Below are 23,538 nucleotides of genomic sequence, written 5' to 3'. Positions count from 1 at the left end.
TTACTTAGCTTGGTAGGATTAAAAATTTGACTTGAAAGCCGAATCAGGTTCAACAAATACTAATAAATAATAATTCACAATGTAATTAGCCAGTTCAGGTCACTAATCACAAAGTTAAGATTATAATCATCATCATCGAAGACTCTTTCGCAGATCGCCAATGTAACTGGTACTGTCCGTATCCAGAGCCTACCTTGACTTCATGGATAAAATGCCAAAATTAATCGATGCAGCAGCAAAAATCCTATCATCTAGAAACTTGCACACCGATCTACTATAGTACAATAAGTAATTAGTAATCATGATAACGGTTTTTTTAACAGACATTTAGTTTTACTAGAAAGATGCCACCTTTCACGTAGCAACAATGAACCGGAAACTGGCAAGCGCAGCGTACGATATCCACCCTCAACGAGGACTGAGAGCCTCGTTAAGGTTGTCGAAGATGCTGAAAGCAGGCAGCTCCCATCCTTGCCAGCGACTGTTGGCCGGTTCCATCATAAGATAATTACATAAAATATAAGATTACATAATTAGTATACTATTTCTAGGGCCATGTTAAAAATAGAGTTTAGTAAAACCATCCGTTACGTAAAACGTAATAGATACATCATATGAACGTTTTTCAAAACCTGTATGTCAAAGGCTGGTTTTGAAAAAGTTCATATGACTTATTATATGACGTTCATATGACGTATTTTCACATGATATCGTTAGATCTTTATATTATATTTTCAAATTTTACCCTTTCTTATACTAAAATTATTAGGAGATCCGTAGAGGAATCGACGTAGCTCCGCCGATTGGCAAGTTAAAATGGCAATGAGCAATCACCATAGCTCGCAGAACGAATAGGTATTGAGGCGTTAAAGTTCTATGAAGACTAAACGACCTGCCCTGCGTCGAATGTCGACTCAAAAGATCGACAGACGATCTTGATAAGGTCGTCGCAAAACTGGATACAAACTGATTCTAACCAGTCATATTGGAAATATGAGAGGCGCCTATATCCAGAAGCAGAGGGCTTGCTACTGAAATAATGATGATGAATTGGTTTGTTTTGCCAAAGCGCATAACTACACATACAAGAATCCAAAATGGTCGTAAAATAATGCAAACAGAAAACCGATTTTTACGACAAACTTTATTTACGTTTACGCAAAGAAAGATAAACTTAGGAAAAATCAGAAAGAAAGCTGTTACTTAACAGAAAAATGTAAACAATTTTTCCGACTTACGACACAGTTAATACATTACTGATATTCAAATAAAAGAAGAGAATCGTCCATTTAATCACAAACATTTTAGCTATTTGCTAAGTAAAATTACAAAAGAACAGTTTTGTGAAAAGACGACTTGTTGAATGAACGGCTCTCTTGTTTTATAAAAGCAATTTTTGTAATGATTTCGACCTTAATTAAGTTCGCTAAATATATTTTGTTAGTAATCAATTTCATTACGTAATGAGTTTACCTGCTTTTGTAATAAAATTAATCTCTTTGGTAAAATAATATAAAAGAAAATCTGTTTTAAAGTAAACATACGTTTTATTGTATTTTCTGAACAAATATTTCTGCTAACTAATAATATACGAATGTTTTCTTGTTCAGAATGTTAGTTTTCAAGACCTTCTGTGAATCGAATTGTTATTAAAAGTCGTAAACACTCAAGATCCTTTTATACAAAATGCTGTGTACACGTGAAAAAGCTTTGAAGCGATGAATGTGTTGCTTATATGCTGTGCAATTAATGTATGGTAGAGTATCAGACACAAGATTACGCACACACACACTGATACACAGATTTACTCTTTGACAAATAATGTAATTGTTTGTTGTATGTAATACAAAATAAGGATTGTAAATAAAATAAATCGAATGTATTTGTATCTACTTTGATCTCTGCGATACAAGTTTTCGAGCCTCGTGCAAAGGTAATGATAAATTTTTGACATTATTAATTATTTTCATCGTGATAGACTTACAAATCGACGACTAAATGATGATATTTTGATGTAAATGATAATTTTAAATAATTAAATAAATCCATCCACGGTTTATCTATAAGTAATTGGGAAATGCGATTTGACTGCTAATTATGTTTTTGAATCGTTTCTGTCTTGTTTATAAGATTTACAATAAAGTAAGATAAAAAAAACAAATGAAGTGCGACAGAAACTTCGGATATTATACTTTTTAAAATTAACCTCAAACTTTGATGAAATGAATCCAGGTATCTGTATTTAACTCAATGGCAGTTGGGAACTAAGTTCATCAATCAGAAAGAGTAACGATCACCTTTTAACGAAATACGACCCGTGCCTTTATAAATTTACGAGTTTTTCCTTTACAAATTTTCACGTTGTAAATATACAGGCGAAACTAAACATTTATCACACACAAATTGCTCTTATTTAGATTTTAAACAACGCAAGTTTATTACACACTTTAAAATGCAATACGAAATGGAATACCGAGCATTGTTTATGTCCTTTACACTAATTTGATTTTAGCAGTACTTGTATAATAGATCATACAATGCTCATATTTTTGTTCCAATAATTTCTGCTATTACCTTTTTTACTTTTTTTATTTTACTAAAGCTAAAACTTCTCGAACTTAGTTACAACTACGGAAATTCTTTCGGATACGTAGGCATGATATATCCACCTCCGACGCTCATGTTTTCGGCTATGGATGATGAGCTCTGGGTGAAGTTGTCGCTTTACCTAACTGAACGAAAGCTCTCAGATATTATTAGTATGAAAACGCTTTTTTAACTCCTCTTCTCATAGATTAGCAGAAATAAGACAACAATAATATTTTAAAAGGAGTACCACCATCGTAAACAGAGGGAAAGACAAATGGAAAAAGACATCGATGACGACTTAAGATGTTAAAGTTTATTTTGAGTTTTTGCTATTTACAAGAGATATACTATTGTAGAGGATGCCAGATGTTCACATAATGATTACGATGATGATCGTGCCGTAATTAGGCACCGTATGTCGGACGCTATTGCACAGAGAACAGGTGATAACGGTTTTAGTAATGTACATGCGGAAAAGTAGAGTTTCGTTCAGCCGATTGTTAGTCCGGCTCAACCCAGATGTCTATCACAAGTAAATAACACCTAACTTACCAAACTTACCAACCACATTAGATCTAACTTAACTTACAGTTTTCCATCGAGTAGTAACAACATACGAGTACAATAAATCTCTGCGAGTTTGCGAATATTGTGTCCTGGAATATATATTTTTCTTATTTATTATATTTAATTTTATTTATTCTTATATTATGATTAGCAAACAATAATATTCAGCCATAAATATCTTATATACTTCCTTTCTTTCCTTGTAGTTTTATATCTAAACATATGTTAATGAGTTTTGAATACTTGAAGTATGTAAGCGAAACTTTTATTCTGCTCAGTATGCCGTGCGTTGCGTACATGGTCGGATTATTGCTACATTATGTTCCTTACTGAAAAACGGCGCTGTGGTACGAGTTAATCTACACTGCAGGACGTAGCTGAGTAAGAGTTCGATACGTTTTTACTTCTTTTATTATATAATAACTAGCTGATCCCGCAAACGTTGTTTTGCAAAAAAAAAATGATATTTTAATTTACAAATAAAAAATAAGGGTTGATCGTAGAGGGGTGAAAATTTATGGTTGTATGTATTCTTGTATGCTGTATCATAAAAAATAAAAACAAAAAATTTCGTTAAAAAAATAAAAAAAAAATTTAAGTGTGAACAACATTTATCACTCAGGGGTATAGAAAATAGATAGTAGCCGATTCTCAGACCTACTGAATACGCATATTAAATTTCGTAAAAATCAGTCAAGCCGTTTCAGAGGAGTTCAAGTTCGAACACCGTGACACGAGAATTTTATATATTAGATAATATTTATTTGCAAAATTATCAACACGAAATTTCTGAGAACTTGATTTTCGAACTAGATTATTACCTTACTCGAACATGCTGGGTTCGATTCGCTAAATAGCTTCAGGGTCAATCGTATACTATTCTCTTAATGTCAATATTCTCAAGTCTCACAGATCTTCGAAAAGTCTTGGAATACTGACATACGCTTCTCTTTCACATTAATACAGTCCGATATAATAGAAGTGAGACTGTTATTTAAAATACTGAGGAAATAGTCCCACCTCGGCCGGAAACCATATTGTTTGCAAGCCAATAAATGGTGTGTTTTCAAATATCTTCATCATCTTTTCAGCCGATAAATTCCCACTCCAAGGCTGATAGATTTCCGCAAAGACCGGTCTTACGCTGCCCACATCAAACGTCTTCCCTCGACCCAATGTATTTCTACTCGTAGATATTCTTCCTATATTAGTTTTATATATTCATTTTGAGCTGAACCTACAAAATTAATCTCTCTCTCTTTACTATTTTTCTTTTACCTGTTCATTAAAACTTCGTGAATTTCTTTCTTTTTTTCTTCAAATTGCATTCTAAATATATAAGAATGTGGAATAATAATGAAGAAGTTGTATCTCGATTAAAACTTTTATTGATCACTCTCTCAGTTTTATGCCGGTATTGGTACATCTACGCTTCTCGAGATGGCAAAGTTTAATGCGAACAATACATCCTTATCTAACTTATAGTAAAATTATGTATTTGTTCGTCAACTAACGACAAGAAGAAATAAAGGTCTACGACTAATGTATGTTACCAGTAATGATCTGCGGCATTGAAATTTGACCCCTCACTTCGAGTGTCATGCGCAAGCTCACAAGTGCTCAGTGAGCCATGGAGAGAGTCTTGTACAAAATTTATTTACGAGATCGAAAAAATTATGAGACAAGTTGGACAGACGGTCTTGTTAAGGTCATTGGAAGACTTTGAATTCAAGCCGCTCCCAACTGGTTCTAATTAAAATCTACGGGAAACACTTGTGCCCTCAGTGGAGGTCCAACGGTTAAAATTATTATATATGTGAAACAAAATCTATTCTGCTTATATTAATTTTAAACTAAACATTGAACTAAATCTATTACGTAAATTCGCACACGTTCGTATATTTTGGACCAAACATTTTACGCAGATAATTTCATTTGAGAAGCTTAGCCGCCTGCGCGAGTAATTATCTATTCCCGCCATTTTCCATTGCCAAAAACATTTATAGGCGATAAATCTACTTTATTTATAATAAAAGAACATTTCATGGAATATGTTTTACAGAACATTACATTTCGAAGTCTCATTACTATGTATCTCATCGGAGTTAAAATAAATCTACACTTTGAAACAAAAACTGAGACACGAATTCTGCGAGCCCTCCGAAAACTTGAACTATGTTTAATAAAAGAAATAAAGGCTATCGCTCATTTTTATTGACCTTTGTATTAAAAAAAAACTCCAATTCACAGCACAGTAAATACTTTTATTCCACTCTTAATACTCTTAGAGGCCTAGCATACGAGTAGTTTCCAATAGACAACTTATCACTTCGATGGTTATCGAACGAGTCACCGAGCTCCCGACTCAATAATCAAAACGATGTTTTAACCCCACCACTGTCAATCCTTTTACCGGAAGTTGTCACAAATGAGTGACGGGGTCGAGTGGTGTTGCCATTAATGAAAAATACTACCTTTTATAAAATTATTACATTTGTAAGAATAATAAATTAAAATAGGTTAAGAGGAAAAGTGCCTCCGAATTTAATATGAAGATTCGAGAAACTTTTTATAAATTTTATTTGCCTTTTGTAAATGATAGGTTATTTTCTGATGTTAAATTTCCATTAACTGTTGTTTAGCTGTATGTATCACTACAAAAGATTCTTAATAAACTAATAACAAGACGATACCTTGAGACAAAAGTTTCCGTCCATTGACGGTTGTTGCCAAAGCTTCGTCTCTATAATGAAATCCTATGACTTTCCCTATGGACCTAAAGGCTTGTTCAGGGATATAAGGGTTTGAGGTAACTTCGTTGCGGTATTCGGACACTTACGACTTTGTCCTGAGAACAATAGACTCAAAACCATATACTCCTTTCTTGAATATAATTGACTAAGACAATAAAGGTCTAATATCATCAAATAAATTTTTAAATGTGTTTCTTATATATAACGAAAGCGTTTTATTCAAACTTTTAATGTTCTTAATATTTTGTGCACAAAGGCACAGGTATTTTAGAATTTGTATCATGACAGTGGTCTGAAACTTGCGATCGTAAGCCACGAGTTCGATTTCCCGGATATAGTCTTATACAGTTCACACCATGTGCATTAATGTTATGTAGGATTGCCACTGCTCATAAACAAGTTTCCAGAGTATAGGCAGGAGGGTCCTCTGTATACCATAATACCACACTGCGATCACCAACCCGTCTAGCATGTCATATAGGACTATACCTTGCAATGAGCGTCTACAGGCTAAAAGCAATGATCCTTACATAGCTATTAAACAATAATCAAATAAATTTTTCTGACTTATACGGAGGTAACGACGAAGTATAATAATAAAAACTTTTTATAAATAATCGCATTTTCTTTATCTCGTAATATCTAGATAAATATATATAACCTTTAACTACATTAGTTATTTTATCAAAGTTTTGAGATTGGAACAAGCGTTAAAAATGTCACATTAAATAATATATAACCATTGTGTATAACAGTGTAGTGTATTTATGATACAAGGCAATTTAGATTGTTTATAATATACAAATTTCGATATTTAAAACTTCTTAACATTTAATTATGTATCTAATCTAATAAAATGCTACATTTTAATAAACATCAACGGGCCATACATGCACTTTTCCACACTAAGCGCATCGCAATTCATATTAACGTAGCATAAACATTAACAAAATAGACTGTATATTCCAGGAATATATTTTTGCATTTAAATCACTATCGAAGCACTAGATAGTACAATTTTCCACATAAAAGCGCGTACTGTCCAGTTGCTGCATAGACGAACGCAACCAATAAGAAACGGTCGATATAAACTTTAGACCCTGGAGCTTTATATTCTGAATTCACGATAAAAGTTTTATTTCTATTTCGAATTCCATTAAATTTTCAATAATATATATTCGTATAAATAATTCGATGTCAATATAAAATTCAAGTTAACTACCATCTGAGAACAAGCTCAAGTACAACACAGCATTACAGGTTTTATTTATGATTACTTTCACACAAAAATATTCTTAATTACAGTCAACAAAAATTACAAAATATTCCCAAGGTACAATGATACTCGCTTAAGAATCCTTTGCGTTGTAAATAGTCAATATTTTAAACAACTTTTATGTTATTTTTTTAATTGTATTATCACGATAATTCAGAGTTTAATTGATTCAGGGTCAAAATTGAATAAAAAGGTCTAAATTAAAGTTTAATTGGTTATCGCAAACTTAAAAGGAATACACGGTTTATGCAATAAAAAGATACTTTTCAAAACGAATAGCTCCATTACGCAAAATAATTGCGTAGAATGAATTAGTTCGTTTTTGATAAGTATTTGTGTCAAAATAAGGCTATTCTAATGTCATTTTCTTTTTTTAATATAAATGAAACCATGTAATTAGTGTATGGTTATTATATCTTTTAATTTTAAAATGTGTAAAATGAAACAAACTATTTCGTTAGCAAAATTCTTTATTAAATGAAAAGAGCTACCTAAGTATTTTAATAAAGACTTGGGTAACCATTCGTTGACCGCAATTCCTGATAGGCTCGTAAACTATTTCTATTTGAAAGGATTTAACCCAAATGCTTCTTGCTCCCGACCCTACGGTGTGAAATTCTATTCGTTTTCTATCGAAATTTAAACTTGGAACGGATGCAAAGTGGTTATGCTACAGTAAAATGCTTTTGAATGGTCTTTATAAGGTATTATAAATAAAATATTTAAAATCTTTGCTTATTTCACGTTTTGTTTTATTTTTTTCAAAGATTTAAATACACTAATATAACTAGACAATTCCACGATAACACCAATAAAACCGTCATTTAATTATTTATTCAATGTTAAATTATAATATCGAGTGATTAAAAAATTATTTTTAATAAAAAAAATCATTTTAAATTACTATTCATTCTTTCGTTTGTTGAAAAATTCTTAGCTGAAGTTAATTAATAATTTTAGTATACGAAATAATCTCGCTATTATATTGGTGCTTAGGCGAGTCTAGCCCCTTCTTAAACTATTTAGTTATGCCAACGTTACTTCAACACTATTAGTATCTATTTTTTGAAACAATTTAACCAATTTAATTCCCACGTTTTAAAAATTTATTGTATACAGTCGTGAGCAAGCCATGACATGCCATGCCATGACGCTTCTGCAAGCCTTTCCTTCCTCTGATCGCTTTGAATGTGAATGTTTCTTCCGAGTTTAATGTGGAGGTCTAGTTCGTTTTGTAAGGCATACTCCAAGAAGCGTGTCTTAACCGGGAATGGGAAAAGGATAACACTGTCTCATAAAATTCCTGGGGACACCCCAGGGTCATTGTTTCTGTCTCTGTTTTATAAATTTTTCATTTAAACAATACTAAGATAATATATATATATAAGACTAGTAGCGAATGATGCCAGCCTTGCGGATAAAACATAGCATCTACTATATTTATGAGTTTTCTTTTCTAGAAAATTGGCTTGTACTATGATGTATTGAATTAATAGGTGCCAGTAAACACATAACAACAGTTCCTTAAGCAAGGGATGCGATCTGCAGAGGAGGTAATTGAAATATGAAATGTAATTGCAAAATGTACATGTTATATAGCTTCCAGTATTGCAGCTGCAATTCAAAGAATTACCATCGTATATAATTAGCAAGGCCACGTGGTTAAAGAGAACGTTTTGGTAGCGTTACTGGAGTCAATAAATTTGATCTTTGCCAAGAAAATATTCGCAAAGTTAAAATTGCGGAGACCGCCAATCAAAGCGACGCAAATGCCTTGTCGCATTTAAAAGAAAAAAAATATTATGTAACATTTTTCAAAAATATTAATGTGTTTAAATTAAGTATAAAATAAATTGATTTTGTGATAGATGTACATGCATCTGTCAAACGAGAATATAAATATGCCGCGCGTTAACTGCCAAACGCGCGAAGTTTAAAGCGAACTGTCAAAAGCAGAGATTCAATAGTCGTTACATTTTATGAAATTTTTCACGTTAGTTTGTGCACAAGTTTTATCCATAAAACCTTCTACAAAGTTTTAAATCTTGTTTAAATAAAATTCGTTCTCAATTTGTAAAATATTGGTATTATTTTTTACTTATGACACAATTGGTTACAAATTTACCAATTTCACAGAATATTGAAAACTACTTAAATGCTCATCTACTCAATAATACACATGATTATTATCAAACAAATAAATTTAAAAATAAAGGAAATATTTTGTTCTTATTGCTTTCTTGATTTAAAATTGATATAGTAATAAGTTGGAGTTGGGTCGAATATTCCATTTATTATTCATAACAACCTTTCACATTGTAGAATCTACAAAGTACGAAAACAGTTGAATGAAACCAGTAAAGATAAGTTATAGCATGTTCAAGATAAATAGGCATTTATTGTTATATGACTGTTTATAAATTAAAATAAATTCTACTACAACTTTAACTTTCACATGTCCCAGTTTTTTTTCCAAACCTCTCGAGGTTGGCTCGAAAACGCTCATGGCATTAAGACATGCTTATGTGAGGCCCACAGACGTTCACGTATGCGGTGTAGGCGAATAATTAAAAATTGTACTATTCATTAGAGCCATTATTTATATAAGTTCATTATTAAAGTAAGAACTGTAACTATGATAGGAAATAATTGACACCATCAGTTTTAGTATAAGTTTCTCATTCATCAAAATCATTTTGTCATTCTACTGGTTTTACAACTACAATATGATATTTATCCAGGACTAATGTAGATACAAACTTCAAGGCTGTTGGGCATAATAAAGGTCGCCGCGATGACCGGCCTTGCGCAGGAACCATCCAGCGACTTTCTGCAACCTTAACTTATTGTTGGTCCAGCGAAGGACCTACCCGCGCCGCGTCAATCACCTTATGGCAGCGACTCTAGAACCTTTTGGCCCCAGGGGCCATTGATTGCACGTGGAATGGGCCTTGCCCTCTGCCAATTCAGATATAACTAGATTATATTTAGTCGACTAGCAAAAATTGGTAAATATCAAATAAAAACAAATCGTATTAATATAAATTTATTAAATTTTAAAAACATCTAGTAATTATAGTTTGGTTCAGGCGGATGGTGCGGAGGAAATGGTGGATGTCCAAATGGTGGCGGACCACGTGGCGGGAACTGCGGCCTGAACTGTGGTGGCGGTGGCCGCCATGGAGGGGGAGGACGTGCTCCTGGTGGAGGAGGTGGACCGAATCCTGGCGGACCAAATGGAGGAGGCGGGAAGTGGTGGAATGGTGGTGGAGGTGGTGGAGGTCCGGGAGGAGGTGGGGGCCCTGGTGGTGGCATTGAGGAAGGAGGTGGTGGAGGTGCCGCCATTGGTAATGGAGGTGGGGGACGCGCGTTCATAGGTGGTCCAGGTGGTGGCATTGGGGAAGGCGTCGGTGGCGGCGGTGGTGCCATCAATATCGGACCCATCATAGTAGGAGGCGCGTCCGCGAACAATTGATGCGGACGATCTGCATGGGACAGAGGATTTTGTGCTGCCAGCAATCTGCAAGGAAAAAAGTATTATTTATCAAATTCCTGTATAACAAAATAATCCTTAAATAAGATGTTTACTTCATAATTACTCAAAATTTCAATACAGTTTTCATTTAACAAAACATCATCAGCTAATGTTTCCAAACTCTTTACAAGTAATATATTTAATAGTAGTAGTAGTAGTGGTATAGTAATATAATCTCTAATATTTTGGTTTAACATCAGATGTGAGCAGAGATAAAGTTAAGCAATGGTAGTTTTATAGTTTATAGACCCTTCTTCTACATGAACTGATATCTGGCGAAGCTGTAAAAGCTTAAAGACTAGCAGCACTAACTTCATCGACATAATAGAATAGTAGCTTAAAATTTTTGAGTTTGTTTATTGTTTACTCTTAATATTTTTTGGCAATTGCAATATAAAAGTTTAAATGTTGATTAGAAGCATACCTTTCAGCGGCAGAACCGTGCCTCTCTCCTTTAACATCCTTCTTAAATGCATAAGACACAGAAATGGGTCTATTACAAAGATACTGATTATTCATGGCCTCTATTGCAGCGTCTGATGCTTCAAAGGAAGCAAAGTTAATGAAAGCAAATGCTTTTGAATTTCCTGTTTCGGGATCTCTCATTACCTGTACAAAGTAATTTATTATTAAGTTTGAGTAAAAAAGTATACTGAGTAAACAATATAATGACTGTTAAATATTATGGTTACAATTATTAATAGTAGATTTAATCAATGGACCTAATAATTATCTGAAACCACTTTACACATAGTTTCGAAAATTGCATTAAAATACTAGTTAATTAAGTTTTTAGGAAAATGTCAATCAAAAAATCAATTTAGATTTATATTTATCTTTTTAGTAACATGGATCAATTTTAAGATTTTTGCGTATTCATTAACAACCTTCATTAACACAAATTGTTATTGACTATTCCATATTTCAAGGAAAATGTTAATTAAAATGTTCAATTGAAAATATAATTTTTGGACAAATCTTTACTAGTTGCCTTACTGGCATTAACTGATTCTGCAGATTTGGAACACTCCAAACCCTTAATCTAAACATCGTTTTTAGGCTTGAGGGCTTTCTCGGTAGACTTGGAGAGAACTGATACATCTTGTTCTATCTAGTCTTTTGTAAATAAAAAAACAGGAAATAAATGCTTACATACTACATACCAGTATTTTATCAATATTAATATTATATAAAGTACCTTTGGTGTTTGTAATATAACTCCAAAAGCAGAGAATGTGTCATATAGTAGTTTTTCATCTACCTCAGGATCTAAATTACCAATAAACACATTAGCTCCCACGTCAAGATTCTTCTGATGTGCTGATGCCTTGTTTACTCTTACCGGCTTGCCATAAAGTTTTATCATATTCATAACCTGAGAACATTATAAAATGCATAAAGTTCTTTTTCCATTATGAAATAAATATTACATATGAAACTAGGGAAATGTTTTGTTTTTAAAAAATATTTAAGAGCAACATTTGAAATGTGAATTTCTGTCATAAAGTACTAAAAAACAAACAGTTTTGATGGTCTATGCATAATGTACTACTTTTTGGTGCAAAGTTAAAAACGTCTACAAAATTTGTAGATGAAATAATCCATGTAAGATTACTTTTTTTGATTAAATATAATGAACATTATTCATGGTCTTAAAACATATTTTTAACATAAAGAATATATTAGAAAGTCCACTAAGCGAAACATATATGGTAAACATCTATATAACATTATAAAATTCCTAACAATGCAATTGTGCTAACATGGGAGTTCTAATCTTGTCATGGTAGTAATTCCTCCAGGTGCTTGAGTGATTTACATGACTAAATTTCTCAACATTACATGGGATTACCAAGCAGGTGCAACTTACAGAGATGTGTATCTAAATATACTTATTTGTAAATCTTTTCTTTACAAATATACACAGATAGTCATTTATACAAAAAAATATTGTACATGTACATATATTTTACTATTAAAGCTATTACTGATAAATATTTAAAAATAATTCATCACAGATATTCCTATTATATAGTATAAGAATCCTATTATAATAGCATAAGAATATAATATATATACACATAATAGCAAAAAAATTACCTTTATAGCATAATCAGCATCCTCTTCACCCATAAATTCAACAAATCCATATCCTTGGTGTGTTTGGGTTACACGGTCTTTGGGCATATGCACATTTACTGTAAATAGAAATGTGTGATTTTTAAACCAAATTGTTAATTAATAACAACTTAATTTTTAATTTCCTATTAATAATTAATAATTTCCATTAATTAATAATTTCCAAAGGATAACTTAACCTATCTAAAAAATATGATACCTAAAAATTAAGTAAATAATAGTTTTACTTATTCAAAAATGTTCTGTGTTATGCAGGAATTTATTATTATTACATAAAATAGTGTATTCATATCTTTCACTATCTTACACTTTAAGTTAATAAAGTAAAATACTAAAGCAAATTATGATAAAATTTTGTGTATTTTTCTTATACCATAGTGATGCAATAGATAAGGGATGCACTAGATTGCAACTAAAACATCCAATTTCTAGTGACCAACTAATAACAATGGGCAACCCTTTATAAGCTAATAAAATGAAAAATACTATAAATAGTGTGATTGATTACAGATGCAACAGGTTTGAAGGAGGTGAACGTATAGCTCATTTATCAGCAAAATACCTTAAAGTTTTTATACCTATTTCCATTCACGCTATATAAAGTGATCACTGAAATATATTACATTAATTTATTTTTTTCTACTGGAATGTGGCCAATATCTTCTGGCAGTACAAAGTCTGTAGAAATAGATTGTTAACAATAATATATTTAAATAAGTACTACTCAAAAAATTTAACTTTTTTACTATTATCATAACATTATTTAGTGGTTCTGAAACCTTTAATTTTTGGATATGGTGTATCTTCCAATAATTATATACTATATACTATATATATATATATATATCCAATAAACAAGCAAATCAGTTATTCATTCATATTTTATACTTATTTACCTCTTTAAAGCTATATCTAAAATAATCCTGTATTACCCCAATTGAGTATCACAGCAAAAGGGTAATGTAATGATCTAAGCCAAAGCTTCTGCGAGTACTATTGAGACTTGTTACCAAAAATAAGTTTATCTTAAAAGTCTGCTTTAAATACAAAAAACAGACATCTATCACAAATCATAACATTTTTTTTATTTTAACTACTACTTTTATTTTAAGCTATATCATCGTAGGTTTATATAGGAATATTCATGATATAATAACTATTTAGAAATGTCACCAGTTTTCACTCAAAAACTTCATCTTCACAAAACCCAAATTAACACCAATATTTTCTTTATACAATGGGACATATAACTACTTTTTTCAAGCATTTAAGATACTAACCCACTGGTCCAGCTTGTACAAATAGCTCCCATAGCAAGCTCTCTGATACTCTATCATCAAGACCTCCGACGTAAATTGTGGCATCTGAAATTGATTATATGTAAACAATAAGTTAAGTTACTTTACTGTTATAAAACACCATATTATTTTTTTCTTGACAATTCTGTGGTTTCTTTTACTTTTTTTACAAATTCAAATATTTAGTAACATTGTAAACTGATAACCTCAAACATCAAATGATATCTTCATAAAGTTTTATTACTATTTAATACCTTGATTCCTTTCAGCGATAGGGCCGGCCGCCATTGTTATTTAACAAAAGATCCAAGAAGTTCCCATTAACAAAGAAAATCTTAAAATATTTTGTTGAATAATTCCAAACAAATCAACGTCCGCTTGTCTCAAATTTGACAGTTTGCAGTACACATTAATGCATTATATTCTCTATGGCTTATGTGTCTATTACCTACAATATTACATAAATCATTTATTTTCAAACGATAAAAAATTGTCGTTTCTGGAAATTCACAACTAAAATAAAATATCACAATTTCTGAAAAAGAAACTAAGTTTGAGGAAAAATTCAAATACTTTTATCTTTGTTCCTAATGACTATATGCTTGTTTATTTGGTATATAAATTATGTAAATTATAAATTGGCTATTAAACGAGCCCTGATAAACAATTATATAATAATTCGCTTGATGATTGTTCAATGTTGATTGATCATCACCAATGTTTTATTATCCAATTCTTATTTAACAATATAGTTTCCAAATCCGTTTAATTTAATAGTAGGACTGTTCATGAACGTACCACCAAAACTCTATTATATTATATAAATCGACATACAAAACGGAGTCAAATCATCAAAGGCATCGTCTCCCCGTTTCAAATCTAACAATTTAAATATTTTATTTAACTTTATTATGGCCAATTGCCATAAGTTATTCATAGAAAAATTATTTTCAACACATATACATACTGTCCAGCGAGACCGATGGTAAACATGAGTTGGTATTCCACCTAGTTTTTTTGTTAAAATTTGCAAAATATTATATGGATGAAGTAAAACGAACGAAATACTTTATTAATTCGTTTTATATCTCAAGTTAATAATACAGAAAAAACTTAACGGACTTAAAATATTAACGCCAATAACAGGCAGCCTTTGGATGCAACAAATGCAGTTATACTGATTATTTTATATATCTGCGCTAGCCATGCTTGCCGTTCAGGAAGATATGAAAGAAATAAATTATGTTCAAGTATTAAAAGTTAAAATATCTTCCACGTAGATGCGTTTCCTTGTATTGACCTAACTATTTATCATTTAAGTGGCTACTAATTAATAACTCTGATACGGTCAATTAACTTGAAGTATATGATTTTAAAATTGGATAAAATAATGCATGCTGAATAGCTTCGAAACTACCAGCTTATTTCTTAGCTATTGCTGCAGCTAAAGTATACTTTTATTTAGCTAAAGTAAAGTATACTTTAAGCCTAGTTTTGGTTTAATTTTTATGATATTGATAAAATTTATTCAGTTAACGAAACGCTACTTATTTTTCTGTGATGACAGCAGTTATCTTCATATTTAGACGATTCGAACGTCAAACAGTTACACTCAGTAACAAAAGCGCTTTGTGACAGTCTGTCAATAGTCAGTTTACGACAGTCCATTGATCGTTGAATATTTCTGAATGAATTCAGAAAAATTGCGGCAAAATCGTATTTGTATTCTACTGTGTAATTATTAAAAATTGACATCTTTGTTTGGAAAATGCAGAGTGCGTCTGATATAATATCTTCATTACTGTGGCTTAATGAAAATGAATATGAAAACGAAGAAAGCAATACTCAAATAATAGAACAGTTTGTTCAAAACGTCGAAGATTTTAGCTCTCAGTATGGAAGTGAAATTAGTGTCTCCTATACTGCTTTCAATCTTCGCGGACCGCCTTCAAATTTTCCAGATTATGGAGACTATCCACAAGCTTTCGTTATGGTAAAACTATATAATTACTTACATTGTATTACGTAGAAATTTCCAATATTTTTATAACAATTTAAGTTTGGTTGCCAAAAAAATAAATCCGTAAGTTTAGATCTATAAAATAATGAGTTTTAAGTTTGCCCGCAGTGTAGGTAATGACTATAATAATTATACAATAAAACTTTACTTATGTGTAGTTTTCATACTTTACATTTATAGATAGTTTTCATAAAAAACTTTATATAACATATGTATTAATATATTTATTGCTTTTTGTAAACATTGATTTCTAACAATTGTTTAAGTAAAAATTATATAAAAAGGAGTTATTATTTTTGATTTTATTATTATCATTTACACATACAATACATGTTTACATACAATAATATGTAAATTGTGGTGGATGGTGAATTAATTATAATATATATTAATGTCTTGTACAAATGTTAATTATATTTATTTGGGTTTTACATATTTTTCTTATATAGTCATTGTTTGTCATTTATGAATTTAACTTGTGATTTGCATAGCAAAGTTATCATTAATATGATAAGTATCTTTTGTGTTTTTAGAACAAATTCTTTTGAGTGACTTTGTATAGTTACGAACATATCATTACTTCATCTAATGTAGTCTTTTTTAAAACTTTAATTTTAGGTATACTCTTTTCTCTTCTTTTTTACTAATTGTACAAGAGATTTGTTGTAGATTTTTATAACACTGACACATACAGGTATCATTTCAAAATAAATAAGAGAGCAAAAGAGATTCTTACAATGATTCTTTTTTTACAGAGGACTTATGGAAAATGGTGGGATGAGGCTCCATCTTTTCAAGAAGATTATATGCCACAAAACAGTCGCTCAATACAAAGCCAAGATTATGTTGGTAAGTATTACTATATCATTATTATATTACTAGTGATTACTTCAGTACTATCTATTGATCCTTGTTTGTTTTTTGTTAAGGTTTAAAATTATGACATTAATTTAAAAATATACATATACTGTGATCAAAAAGTAAAGTGAATTGGTTTTATAAAATCAATTTTTTTTTATTTATTCTTTGAAATCAACTTCCCTTTCTAAGTAATCCCCATTAGATAAAATACACATTTGCCATTGCTTTTTCCAATCCTCGAAATAGGTGGGATAGTCTTCTCCCAGTATAGTCTTTAAAGCCTTCTTTGATTTTTTTTAGGTTTTATCTCCTTAGTCATGTCTAAACAGCATTTCCGCATTGTATTTCTGAGTTTGCTAAATAACCATAAGTCGCATGAAGCCAAATGAGGTAAATATGGCTGATGCGAAATGATATGAATTGAGCTTTTGGCATAATCAATGCAGCATGACATTGACCAATTGAGACTTGACACATTTAAGACTCAAAACATCCTCCAAAGTAGTTGGGGTAATCCAAATGACTTTCCAATAATATCAGTGCATCAATTATTGTCGATTGATGACTTTCAAGCACCAAATCATTGATTTTTGGGATGCAGCCCACCTTGCTTTTAAATGATAATTTCATGTTATTTTTTGATTAAAGTAGTATATTTAAGTAAGATTAATATTAAACAGTTAATAATTATCTTTCTATTGTTTTTATAATATTATCTAGCTAAATCTAAAAGAATATTTTTTTTTCTTTTGGAATTCATATCAAACATTTAACTGCACTTATTAAACTACTATAGAAAACTGGCTGATTACTTAAAAAAAACTACGCTATATCAATTTTGAACAAGACATATTTTGCATATATATTGCATAATCTATATTTGACTTTTTTAAACATTTAAGATGGTAACACATAATAAATATTGTCAAAGCTTTTTATTTCATTTCATTATTATTGTTGTTTATGTGTATGTCATGATGTCATTCTTAAATGCATTTTTAATATTTTTATACACACTTATTAACGACACACTCTTATCAGATAATTGCAATGAATATGAAGGTCATTTTAGGATTTTTAATTTGAACTATTGTTTTAATTTTAAAAGAACATGCAATCATTTTTATGATTCTTTTCTTAATGTATTAAACATTAATAACTCGAATAAATTATAATTATTTTACTAAAATTTAAATAGTGTCTACTTTTTATTAATGTTGATTTTTAAGCTTAAAAACTATTTACAGCTGTTAATGCAAGCCTTCGCATAGTGCAGTATTTTAAATAACCTAGTTTGCTCAAAGGAAATGGAAACATTGCAAATCTTATCACATGCATAACTGTTTGGACTATCGCTATACTCCATTTGACTCATTCAATAAATCTACTTTTTTAAATGTAGTTTTCATTTTAAATTTCTTATAAGTAGTTTACACAACGATTGGAAAGAAAAAATGAAAAAACTTTTATGAATACTAGATATATAAGCAATGTGTATTACATTTTGCATTACATTGCATATATATCTAGTAGATATACTATCTATCATATATACTTAAGAGATTGGGGCATATGACTCTGGAGCTAGACCAAAAATCTGGAAGTGCTGCATAGAATGTCCAGTGGATAGACAACTTCATACCAGTCATATAGCAAATCTATGTGGGAGATGACAGAGACCCATGACATAGCTATTTAAATAACTCAGCCACCATTAAGCCATGGTTATTTTTAAAATTTGTTTATCAATTTCAAGCCATACACTAAAAAAAGAAAGAAACTACTTCACATTGTCTTTATTACCCAAAAAAATTTACTCTTAAATATATACATTTAAGAGTAAATTTTTTTGGGTAATTTTGGGTAAATTATACTAAGTACCAGTTATAAATTTATTGCCCTTAAACTTTTTCGACTTATATTTAGTAAAGCTAATAAATACGCGTTTACTTTATATATATATATATATATATATATATATATGTATGTATGTATGTATGTATATGTATGTATATACATGTATGTATATATATGTAGACATGTGTGTATATATATATATATATATGTAATATAAATTTGGAAAAATGAATGCCAGTTATTTATGCCAGTTACAATTTAAAATTGAAAACCATAACGAGGTTATGTGTTTATTCCATTGTGATGTTATTTGTGAGTTTCATTCTTGCACTCTTCATAGGGACTAATATCTGTAACGTATTGTTATTGTTAATATAACATTATTCATCTTGTATTATGTTAGAATATTATGATTAAATTTATCAACTAATGACCATAAAATAAGAAATAAAAAAACATGAAATCAACTTCGATGAAGGTCGTACTTTACTGAGAGAGAAGAGAAGAAAAAATAAACACTTAACATAATATTTCATTCATTTTAGTCATAGACGCCAACTGCTAGGCATAGACCTTGTAAAAAGACGCCACATTGGCCGGTGTTGCGTGGCTGGTATACAGCGTCATTCCAACCTTAACTATGACGTCGTCGTCGGTCGATCGGTCGGCCTTAATTATGACGTTTGTCGACCTAGTGGGGGCCTACCTACGCCGCGTCTACCGGCTCTTGGTCGCCACCTTTCGGCTCCGACGACCGTAAGCTGCACGAACGGTGTGCCCTGCATATATTTATACTAGCTGATCCCGCAAACGTTGTTTTGCAAAAAAATAATGATATTTTAATTTACAAATAAAAAATAACGGTTGATCGTAGAGGGGTGAAAATTTATGGTTGTATATATTCTTGTATGCTGTATCATAAAGAAATAAAAACAAAAAACTTCGTTAAAAAAAATTAAGTGTGAACAACCTTTATCACTTAGGGGTATAGAAAATAGATAATAGCCGATTCTCAGACCTACTGAATACGCATATTAAATTTGGTAAAAATCAGTCAAGCCGTTTCAGAGGAGTTCAAGTCGAACACCGTGACACGAGAATTTTATATATTAGATTAATCCGTAAAAACTTAACTAACCGTGGCAATGATTTTGAAGTGACGCCACGTACATGCATTGCAATGTATCCAGACGCGTTTGATTAAAAAAAATATATGACTCGTGCTTGTCTCCAGTTACGCTACCTAATTTGTTTTTATACACACCGGAATCTGCCTACAGTGGATGAAAGTCTATATGTACTCTCATGTTATGAAGTATGGACTGCACATGTTAGGTCCCCTGCGTTGCTCGGTTACGAAACGCGTTGACGTTTTTTACTTTAATAAGACTTCCTTGTGCGTTGTATTAATGCTCATTAGAATTAATTAAATTGTTCTAATTTAATAACAACGCAGTCATGCTTATAATATTTATAAAGATAACGTTATAAGTAGCTTAGTTGTAGGGGTTTATGATCGCAGGTCGTGCATGAAATTGTTTGGAGATTTTTTTTTATTTTTATGCTAATATGTCAAGGCTATAAAAAGTGCAGCGGCTCGTATGACGTTTACCCACAAGATCGACATACGACCTTATTAAGGTCATAGAAAATCGCTGGATCATAGGCGCTACCAACCGGTCCTATCGAAAATCCGAATGGAAAGACCTATGTCCAACAGTGGACGTTGTACAGTTAAAATGACGATATAGGTGATGACAAATTTATGATACAAAATCTTGCTTTTATTGGTCATCGAGAAAAGCTGTATGTCCTTTGACATTTATAGCTTTACTAAATGAGCTCGCAGAGCTTGGTTTTTCTTACTGCTACTGGTCTCGATGACTTCCTTGAGATTCCCGAGTAGGGTAGTTACATTTTATATTTCATTGGATTAGTACACCGAGCATTGAGGTTACATAGAGAGATGCTCCATGAAGTGTCACGACGAGAGAGCCTCGGTTTGGGCAGTCACTCAAATCGCGTTTAGAATTCTTATTCGAGGGTGTCTGAAAAAGCCGAACTTGGTTTCTGTGGGTGATATACGGTTTTAAAAAGTACTGCGAAAAATGTCGAATAATTCTCTGGTAAAGGTTTAGTCGTTATGAGGAGCAGATATCAAAATTAATTCTATAATTGGTGGTTTGATGCGGTGGATTGGTGTGTTTGGTGGCAACACAAGATACCATGGAACTCTATTTTTTATCGTCGCTTTAAGACATGAGGCAACATATGTCGTTATCTCAATGATAACAAACTATTGTTCGGGGGTAGTTAAAAATGCCGTGGTAGTACCTACGATCAATAACAGTATATATGTACACTTTCTATAGCATGTAATCTTTCCAAGTAAACACATTGAAATAGTTCGTCGATATTAGTTGAAATGAAATCAGACATTAGTGTGAAAGGATTATAAGTGATAATACACGATGGGAATAAATCGCCCTCACTACTATATTACGGACGTTTATAAAAGTATTTCCAAAAGAAATATTACTTAGTTTTTTTTGTAAGACGCATTAAAAACCTTCATAGCTATATTTAAAGGTAGAGGAGAGCTTACAGGTTTATGCGTAGAGTAACGAGCACACCGTGGTAGGTACGCAACGAAGAGCTGCTAGTCGACTTGGAACTGGCAACATCGCCCAGTTCGGCCAATGCACGAAGTCATTAATTGGCGCCACACGTGATGTGTTCAAACGCCTCACTTTCCTGAGACCGTAACAACTACTAAAGTTTCCGGACGACACGATGATAAGTCAAGCCACGTACACTATACACCGTCATCGTCGCCATTCGATTTCTAGCCAGTCTCGTCAGAAACGGGGTCAAATCGTATCTCACAGGGGAGGCCAACTTCGGTTATACTAGATAGCATTACTGAAGTTTCTTTCGCCACTTCTCCCAGCGTATTAGCCAGGCAATAGCAATCGACCAAGCTGAGATTCGGGCCTCTCGGGCGGCCTGGTATCGATACGTTAAGGGGATATTATCTACGAATGACGGCCATAGCTGAAGTCCCTTTATGGAAGTCCTTGAAACTACTCACTCCATGGAGTGACCACTGAAGCCATATAAGAGCACGGCGGCCTTTCAATCCGCTGAAATAAACGAAGCACTTTCGAGCTGAGGCTTCGTAGGTAGTCCTTGAGCTTTGCTACTTTTTTTACTGTAAAAGAGATCCTAGGTTAGTCGCCCTATGCGCCTATCAACCTCAAATCCTCGGAATCTGCTAATGCCATTTGGGCAGCAGTGACAGTTTGGTCCAAAAAATAGAGAAGGAGTTACAATTTGATTCCAGTTAAAATCAAATTGGGCTATTCTTCTCTTGACTACTAGATTTGCGTCTTGTAGTCATCACTATAAATGATCCATAGTGTGATTATAAATAAATAAATGATTTATTAAAATGTATTGCAGTTCACTGTATTAGCTTTTGTTGACATATAATGCAAATATATATCAATAAATATATTATATATTCCCTTCTCTGTGATGAAGGAAAACATCATGACCCTGATAAATACAAAATTGGTAACTAGTAATAAATGCTGTTTGCCGTAAAGAGTTAACATAGTTCCTTTTCAACATTACCGTAAGCTAGTGAATGAAACAAAAACATAGTGGGTGGTAACAATTGTATATAAATATAATGATTCGTTTACATGAACACTGAATAAAACAAACATCTTTAGTAACATCAACTTCACAGTATGTTAGGAACAATCAATATAACAACGCGTACCGTGTAAAAGATAATTGCGTTTAAACGCATCTTGATGCCTTTATTACTATGTTATAGTTATAGTATTATATACACGGGGATTTCAACTAGTGTACCAACTGTGGTACATTCGCCAATATTTTTTTTACATGTCTTATTGATGTTGACAGAAGTATCGTTTGAGAGAGACGTTTACCCACTGGAAGTTGCTGTATTCGAGACCTATAATCCCGGTGCGTTGGTTCGAATCTGGGCGTTGGGATTGGGTGCTTGGAACCTGCTTTGGGAAGGCGAACCCGAATACGCTGGCGATAAACCGCGAATCTTCAGTCCGCCTATAAAACAAATTAATTTTCCGACTAGGTAAGGATATTTGTCTAAAATTAAATATTACATACATAATTATAAATTTGTCAAATTGTTCATGTTGTTGATTTTGGAACTATAGCACTAACGAAACCTCTGTACAACTTAAAGACCTAGTATAAGAACATGAACGCCGCCGGACTGGCAGATGATACACCTCTCTCCGTCACATCGCGTGCATACCTAAGGCGCGGTACAGAGGTTTCGGTAGCAGTATAGGAAATAATAATCATTAACGTAGTTTTTATAAATGCCAGAAAAAGAGTGTGACTTCAACGGGTTAAACAACTCATTTAGTAGCAAGTGATTTGATATTAGAAACAAAATCTTTTACGTTTTACTCTTAAAGATCTAAGAGGCAAGAGTAATAAATTTATAAATATTATTTGAATACATTTTGTTCGGTAAATAAAATTATCTTGCCTACGCCAGTATTGTTTATTTAACTGTTATTATCTAATAGAAGTGAAGCGAAGGATATCTATTTACCAGGTGGACAGACGACCTTGTT

The 23,538-nt window shown here is 31.9% G+C and overlaps 2 protein-coding genes across 2 annotated transcripts in view; one reads left to right on the top strand and one right to left on the bottom strand.

Annotated features, from left to right (window-relative positions):
* Positions 1 to 10,224: 10,224 nt before the first annotated feature.
* Spx (Spliceosomal protein on the X) lies at positions 10,225 to 14,550 on the bottom strand. Its single transcript, XM_068777323.1, has 6 exons — positions 14,412 to 14,550; positions 14,140 to 14,223; positions 12,821 to 12,918; positions 11,919 to 12,095; positions 11,145 to 11,329; positions 10,225 to 10,705 (listed from the first exon to the last, which is right to left on the bottom strand). The coding sequence occupies exons 1-6, from the start codon at positions 14,443 to 14,445 to the stop codon at positions 10,252 to 10,254; spliced, it is 1,032 nt and encodes a 343-aa protein (XP_068633424.1). The 5' UTR covers positions 14,446 to 14,550; the 3' UTR covers positions 10,225 to 10,251.
* Positions 14,551 to 15,847: 1,297 nt separating this feature from the next.
* Fbxl4 (F box and leucine-rich-repeat gene 4) overlaps positions 15,848 to 23,538 on the top strand; it is a 28,506-nt gene continuing 20,815 nt past the window's right edge. The window contains exons 1-3 of the mRNA XM_068777331.1: positions 15,848 to 16,150; positions 16,933 to 17,026; positions 22,832 to 23,024. Coding sequence (XP_068633432.1) covers positions 15,926 to 16,150; positions 16,933 to 17,026; positions 22,832 to 23,024 — 512 coding nt within the window. The 5' untranslated portion in view covers positions 15,848 to 15,925. The remainder of the gene's footprint in view (positions 16,151 to 16,932; positions 17,027 to 22,831; positions 23,025 to 23,538) is intronic.

Source organism: Battus philenor, unplaced genomic scaffold, assembly GCF_028537555.1.
Source record: "Battus philenor isolate CCGP_79_NKW_IND1 unplaced genomic scaffold, ilBatPhil1.0.hap1 SCAF_13, whole genome shotgun sequence".
Lineage (NCBI taxonomy): Eukaryota > Metazoa > Arthropoda > Insecta > Lepidoptera > Papilionidae > Battus > Battus philenor.
This window is presented reverse-complemented; position numbering and strand designations above follow the sequence as displayed.

What these genes read in the sequence shown, in the direction of transcription:
- Spx (XM_068777323.1), bottom strand. Translation starts at nt 14,445, where the DNA reads ATGGCGGCCGGCCCTATCGCTGAAAGGAATCAAG. An exon ending in TGTACAAGCTGGACCAGTGG is followed by an intron (nt 12,919 to 14,139) that starts GTTAGTATCTTA and finishes TTCTATTTACAG; the next exon opens with TAAATGTGCATATGCCCAAA. An exon ending in ATGCTGATTATGCTATAAAG is followed by an intron (nt 12,096 to 12,820) that starts GTAATTTTTTTG and finishes TAATGTTCTCAG; the next exon opens with GTTATGAATATGATAAAACT.